Source organism: Alosa pseudoharengus, unplaced genomic scaffold (genome assembly GCF_046254945.1).
Source record: "Alosa pseudoharengus isolate Yale_2024_CS ecotype anadromous, Long Island Sound unplaced genomic scaffold, YU_APseudo_1.1 YU_APseudo_1.1_scf_15, whole genome shotgun sequence".
NCBI lineage: Eukaryota > Metazoa > Chordata > Actinopteri > Clupeiformes > Clupeidae > Alosa > Alosa pseudoharengus.
Window position 1 is genome coordinate 35,351,410 of NW_027468620.1, and position 7,896 is coordinate 35,359,305.

Here is a 7,896-nt window from a genome sequence, read left to right on the forward strand (position 1 = left end):
ACTAGTCATGCTCAGCATGTTCACTAGTTAACTAGTGGACACTGAAATGTGCACTAGTTAACTAGTTTAAAGACTTCTATATTTTACTAGTCAACTAGTAAGGTACAAAAATTTTAACAAGCTGACTACTGAATGACAAATTCCCACTTGTTAACTTCTATGTAATTTGGCCAGCCGCTTGGGCATTTATTCTGATATCTTGATATCAGGCCAACATGCAAGCCATTTTTGTCAACTAGTTAACTAGTGAGCCATGTTTGTGCACACTAGTTAACTAGTGACAGCATAAATGCCCACTAGTTAACTAGTGAACACATATTAGCTTCACTAGTTAACTAGTGAGAGCCAGAAATGTCCACTAGTTAACTAGTAAAGGCCAAAATGCATACCAGTCAGCTAGTTGAAGGCTTTTGGGTCTCACTAGTTAACTAGTGACAGCCAAAAATGTGCACACGTTTACTAGTGAAGGCAAAACTCCTCACTAGTTAACTAGTTGGAGTAGGTCAATGTCACTAGTTAACTAGTGAACCATAAATGGCTTACTAGCTAGCTAGGTGATGGCAGCAGGCTCACTAGTTAACTAGTTGATGCATCCTTTGTCCAAACTAGTTAACCAGTGAGGTCATAAATGTATACTAGTAAACTAGTTGAAGCCTAAATTCACACTAGTCAGCTAGTGGTGCAGAATTAAAATTAGGAGGCGGAGAACTCTGGAAATTGAGGCTTTCTATTGGCTCCCTATGTCCAAATAGAACATGAAAACCAATCACAGCGCAGAATTTCACAAAATCCCACCCACAACATGTGCATGTGGCACAGAAGTTAACATGCTGGCCAAAGGTACTTTAACTAGTAAACTAGTGGCTTCAATGTGACACTTACATGTAAACTAGTGAAGGCAGAACTGCTCACTAGTTAACTAGTGAAGACACAAATGCCCACTAGTTAACTAGTGAGGTCTAAAAAGTGTCACTAGTTTACTAGTGTGCACCAAAACACCCACTAGTGAACTAGTGATGGCAATTTCCATTCGACTAGTTAACTAGTGAGGTGCAAAAAGTGTCACTAGTTTACTAGTGTGCCCCAAAATGCCCACTAGTTAACTAGTGAAGGCCATTTCAGCCCCACTAGTTAACTAGTGAGATGCCAAAATGGTCACTTGTTAACATGTAAAGGCCAAAATACCCACTAGTTTACTAGTGAGGGTGTTGTGGGCCTTACTAGTTAACTAGTGGCATGCATATTTTGTTTACTAGTTAACTAGTTACACCTAAAAACACAAACAAGCTGACCGTTTTTGTCCACTAGTTAACTAGTGGAACAATTGAAGTCTCACTAGTTTGCATGTGTGGCAGTGAAGCAGCTCACTAGTTAACTAGTGCCTGAAACGGCTATTATGCAAATTCTAATGAGAGGGTGGGTAGAAGACTCCTATTGGGTATTATGCAAGAATCCCACCCAGTCTAAATGTAAATTTACTGTTCATAGCCTTGCGATCAGGTCCTGATGGGTGCCCCTTGTGGCTAAAGTGACACACTGCTCTGCAACGGTGCATCAGTATAGATAGTAAAGCAGAGCCTGCAGTATGCAGTATCTCATATTCTGTCAAAATGGTTTTTAATAATAACAGGGAAACCCCATGCTTTAACAAGTGAGCTCTTAGTGATCCACACCAAAGATTCAAGGGATTGATTTTAATATTATTCTTTGTTTATTGTTGCTAGGCAACCACAGACATAAATGTATCCATTCAGTCACGCTTTTCTGATTAATAACTGAAAAACAAAAGATTGTACACATTAACTGCACACATTAACTGCACATGGTTTCAAAAGTAATTAAAAGCTCAAGAAAAAAACTTAATGCACTTCTAAGGAATTGAACCCTGGTCTCCCACATGATGTCCTGCTGCTTAACCACTTGAGCTAGTCTTGCCACATCAGCAATGCTATCATCAATGTTCATGTTACTGAAACGTTTTGTTGCTAGGCAACCATATACAAATGCCTCCAGTTTTATCGCGATTTTCAGACTAATAACTGAAAAACTAAAGATTGTAGACATTAACTGAACGAAGATTACAGCAATACACCACAACTTTGTCACTAGACATATTATCAAAACATATTTTTATGCTCAAACGATCTTAGTTTATAAAAGTTTGCTCTTAGAACAGCCTGGACGAAGTCAGCCATGTTTTCTAGGTTTCTGAATCCTAAATGGACCAATCAAAATCCTTGTTCCGCCTTCTTCATTTGCATGGAAGTGCGACATTGCACACTAGTTAACTAGTGGGACAATGTTACGTCCCACTAGTTAACTAGTTGCACAAAATGCCAGCCGTTTGTGTATTTATTCAAATTCCACTAGTTTATTAGTGTGAATGGCATTTTTCTCCTGCTAGTTCATTATGGACAGTGTTTTGTCCTCACTAGCTAACATGTAAGGCTCAAAATGCCCTCTATAAGCTAGTGAAAGGCATTAATAATGCAGATATGCTCACTAGTTAACTAGTGAGCATGTCCTGTTCCATTACTAGTAAACTAGTAAAGCCAAACATGTCAACTAGTTAACTAGTGAAGGCCAATGTGTCACTAGTTAACTAGTAAGAGTACCTTTTGCATTACTAGTGAACTAGATAGCTCCAAAACAGCCACTAGTGTGTGTCTTGTGCGCACTAGTTAACTAGTGAGCTGCTTTACTGCCACACATGCAAACTAGTGAGACTTCAATTGTTCCACTAGTTAACTAGTAGACAAAAACGGTCAGCTTGTTTGTGTTTTTAGGTGTAACTAGTTAACTAGTGAACAAAATATGCATGCCACTAGTTAACTAGTAAGGCCCACAACACCCTCACTAGTAAACTAGTGGGCATTTTGGCCTTTACATGTTAACAAGTGAGTGGTTTGGCATCTCACTAGTTAACTAGTGGGGCTGCAATGGCCTTCACTAGTTAACTAGTGGGCATTTTGGGGCACACTAGTAAACTAGTGACACTTTTTGCACCTCACTAGTTAACTAGTCGAAGGGAAATTGCCATAACTAGTTCACTAGTGGGTGTTTTGGTGCACACCAGTAAACTAGTGACACTTTTTAGACCTCACTAGTTAACTAGTGGGCATTTGTGTCTTCACTAGTTAACTAGTGAGCAGTTCTGCCTTCACTAGTTTACATGTAAGTGTCACACTGAAGCCACTAGTTTACTAGCTAGAGTTCCTTTGGCCAGCATGTTAACTTGTGTGCCACATGCAAATGTTGTGGGTGGGATTTCGTGAAATTCTGCACTGTGATTGGTTGTCATGTTCTATTTGGACATAGGGAGCCAATAGAAAGCCTCAATTTCCAGAATTCTCCGCCTCCTAATTTGAATTCTGCGCCACTAGTTGACTAGTGTGAATTTTGTCTTGAACTAGTTTACTAGTATACATTTATGACCTCACTAGTTAACTAGTTTGGACAAATGATGCATCAACTAGTTAACTAGTGAGCCTACTGCCATCACCTAGCTAGCTAGTAAGCCATTTGTGGTTCACTAGTTAACTAGTGACATTGACCTACTGCAACTAGTTAACTAGTGATGTGTTTTGCCTTCACTAGTAAACATGTGCACATTTTTGGCTGTCACTAGTTAACTAGTGAGACCCAAAAGCCTTCAACTAGCTGACTGGTATGCATTTTGGCCTTTACTAGTTAACTAGTAGACATTTCTGGCACTCACTAGTTAACTAGTGAAGCTAAAATGTGTTAACTAGTTAACTAGTGAGCCTTTTGGCTCCCACTAGTTAACTAGTGTGCATATTTTGGCCCTCACTAGTTAACTAGTTCACACAAACATGGCTCACTAGTTAACTAGTTAACAAAAATGGCTTACATGTACATGACAATTATGCCTGATATCAAGACATCAGAATAAATGCTCAATCGGCTTGCCATAGGTTGCGCCATGCAAATAGTTCCAATATAACACTTTATTGTAAGACAAGTTATGACTTAGATTTTACATCTAATATAATCATCTAATTAAAATGGTGGAAACGTTAAATTTAACAAAGTATAAGTTGGGAAGAGTTACATATGCGACCGATTACACATATTTAATTCACTTGAACAGTGTTTGAATCATGTTTGTATTCACTGGAAATCGTATGGACCTAGCAGTACAAATATCAAACATCTACCTCCCATTATCACACAAAGCACAGATTTCATTGCTGTTGATCTGTTATCAGAGATTTCATATATTACTAATAGGGCTGTCAAAATAACTGATTAATTTCGATTAATTAATTTGAGAAAAAATAACTGATTAAAAAAATTTGTGCAGATTAATCGATTCCGTATGACCTTTGACCCCGAGCCGTTCTAGTCAGTAAAAATTAGACTATAAAATGAAGGATTTTACTTTTAAAAAATGGCCTGATGGTGTTGATAAAAAATAAAGTGTTGAAAATAAAGTCCTCTGCAATGTCTGCAGCAAGGAATTTGCATATCACCGGAGTTCATCAACTCTATAGTCGCACATCAATGCAAAGAAATAAGTGTTGACTTTGAGGGGAGTGTTAATTAATTTTCATTGTGTCCCCTAGGTTATATTTGTGGCCTGAAATGCCTTGTATGTGAAAAAAAAACTTCTTCCCGAAGCACATTTGAATTTATTTCCTCAGCATATTAGGTCATATCATAGATTATTATGGCAATTATTTGAACAGTGAAAATAATAATAAAAGAGTTTTTGAATGTCACTAATGCTGATTATTCAATGATTCATTTGAATTTAAATATTTAAAATACTTTCACAGCAAAAATTATATATGCGATTAATTTAGATTAATTATTCACAGAGTATGTAATTAATTAGATAATTTTTTTTAATCGATTGACAGCCCTGATTACTAATTTAGAGTTACTGTTACCTTCACTAACAACAATGTAACCGCTGCGGTAGGCCTACAGTGGTGGCTGAAATATTCCACAAACACAAATACAACAAAATAATGTCAGTTATTAAAAATAAAATGTTATTTTATTCAATACAACAAAGTAACTGTGTATGAGGTCAAATCTAAAGACAGCTTCTAGTTGCGGTAATGTAAATAGTGACCCTGCAAGATTCCCAGTCTTTGCTAAATGTATGAATAGGTTGTGACTGATAAAATCTGTGACTTGTCTTTAGATGACTGAGGGTATGAAACTGTCTTCCGAATCTGTTAAAAGTCTTCTGATATATGAGAAGCATAAGGATCTAACATACTGAAACCCTAACGGCTCCCACACACAGTTGCATTCCGTCAACGCATGCCAGTGGGTGTTCCCGACGGTAGCTATGCAAATGACTTAAGGTATAAACGTAATTTGATTGGCTGGTGCTGTCTGTTGTTTGCTTGTTCGTAATTTGATTGGCTGGTGCCGTCCGTCGGTGCAGCAACAGTGCTCAACGTGAGCGACAGGAGCAACGCGACGCAACGGACCCACAATTCAGTTTTAAGTGTGTGTATATGTATGTGTATGTGTGTTACCTCCGTACTGTTGTCAATCCACCAGTAGTATACGGCAGTTTTAGGTGTATGTGTGTATATGTGTGTGTGTATATGTGTGTTACCTCCGTACTGTTGTCAATCCACCAGTAGTAGACGGCAGTTTTAGGTGTGTGTGTGTGTATATGTGTGTGTGTATATGTGTGTTACCTCCGTACTGTTGTCAATCCACCAGTAGTAGACGGCAGTTTTAGGTATGTGTGTGTGTGTGTGTATGTGTGTTACCTCCGTACTGTTGTCAATCCACCAGTAGTATACGGCAGTTTTAGGTGTATGTGTGTATATGTGTGTATGTATATGTGTGTTACCTCCGTACTGTTGTCAATCCACCAGTAGTATACGGCAGTTTTAGGTGTATGTGTGTATATGTGTGTATGTATATGTGTGTTACCTCCGTACTGTTGTCAATCCACCAGTAGTAGACGGCAGTTTTAGGTGTGTGTGTGTGTATATGTGTGTGTGTATGTGTGTTACCTCCGTACTGTTGTCAATCCACCAGTAGTAGACGGCAGTTTTAGGTGTGTCAGGTAGCACCAGGGCTGAGAGATTTGTTTGTTGCCCTAGCAACAGGACACGGGGGGTGGACAAGATCACCTGCTCCACAGGGGCTAGACACACACACACACAATACTCACATCAATAAATGTTAAGTATGTCCATGATGTGAGTGTGTGTAATGGAAGAGCATATTTGTGTGTGTGTGTGTGTGTGTCTAATGAAAGGGTATGCGTGTATGTATGTGTAATGGAATTATAAATGCTCTCAACTTTCTTACTTTGTGGGGTCATGGGAACACACTAATGGGAAAACATTTTCCATTTAATGAAATAATTCATCATTTTATTTCACTTGGCCCATACATTATAAGGTCAAATCTAAAGGCAGCTTCTAGTTGTGGTAAAAATGGGTACGAGTGCGTGTGGAACTTTTTCTCTGGAATGCCCCTTACATGGTGCTGCAGCCAACTTCCTACACACTTCCTGAAATGCAAGATTTTAGCCAATGACACCTTGCCAGACAGTTTGTACAAGATTTTCAGGTAAGGTAAGGTATACAACGACTTCTCTTCAGCTTTCAACACCATCCAGAGTAAACCACACTCTTGTACAGTGGATCCAGGACTTAATTTAAAGGTGCCATTTGTAACAATTGAGGTAAAAATATCCAAAAAATGAGCTACACGCATCAAAAGAATGAGAAGAAATAAGGGCGATGATGTCATTAAAAAAAATGGCAAGGTATAGTGCTGCAGAGATATCAACCAGAATTAGCATGCTAAATTACTAGCCACAGCCCGACAGGTGTCATAATACCAGCTTCGGCCATGGGAGGCGGTATGCGGGCAACATAACCGCCAGCCAAACTGCAATACACGTTTCTCGGTTGTTACTCTAGGGTAGACCAACTCACTTTCTGGAGGTATACTGCCCCCATCTTTTATGGAATGTGGAGTATGAATTGATTTTTTGGTGGATATTACACATGGCACCTTTAAACAGGCAGACAACAGTATGTGAGTGCGGGTCAGAGTCAGGCAAGAACCATTATAACAAACACCGGTGTGCCACCAGGATGGGTTTTATCACCACTGTAATTTATTTTATATACTAATGACTGTGTCAACCACCATTCCAATTGCTCATGGGGGCAGTAGTAGCGTAGGGGTTAAGAAGCTGGGCTAGCATGCAGTAGCCTGAAAATTTGTGGGTTTAATTCCCGGATTCCACCTCTGTGCCCTTGAGCAAGGCACTTAACCCCACGTTACTCCAGGGACAATGTAGTCCCTTGTAACAGAATTGACATATGCATGTCACTTTGGATGACAAGTGTCTGCTAAATGAATACATGTAAATGCTCACTGATTAAGTTTGCAGCTGATGCTACCTTACTAGGTCATCTTAACAGATAATGAACAGGACTGAGGTTGACCACTTCCAGGAATGGTGCAATCAAAATTCATTCGTTTTAAGCATTTCAAAACCAAAAGAAATGGTGATTGATTTTAGAAAAAGGCCCATCCACTGCAACCTGTTACTATTCAAGAAACATGTTGAGACTGCTGAGGGGTCTGGGCACTGGGTATTGATTCCAAACTCACCTGGGCTGCTAATGCACTAGCAAGATCCACTAAAGCACAGCAACACGGCTCTCTTTTTTAAGGAAACTACAAAGTTATAATGCAGACACAACAACACTGACATTGTTTTATTTAACTTTCATTCAGAGGGTGGTTACTTTTGCCATCCAGTGTTGAGGGGAGAGTGTTTCAGTCCAGAATAGGAACATGCTGGACAAGGTGACTAAAATGGGCAGGAAGATCACTGGATCGGATGTCAAAAGCATCTCCAAACTCGTAGAGCAG

The 7,896-nt window shown here is 39.2% G+C and overlaps 1 protein-coding gene across 1 annotated transcript in view; it reads right to left on the bottom strand.

Moving 5' to 3' along the window:
- Positions 1 to 7,896, bottom strand: part of sorcs3b (sortilin related VPS10 domain containing receptor 3b) — a 95,274-nt gene that overhangs the window by 46,065 nt on the left and 41,313 nt on the right. Inside the window, exon 21 of the mRNA XM_076285243.1 lies at positions 6,009 to 6,142. Coding sequence (XP_076141358.1) covers positions 6,009 to 6,142 — 134 coding nt within the window. The remainder of the gene's footprint in view (positions 1 to 6,008; positions 6,143 to 7,896) is intronic.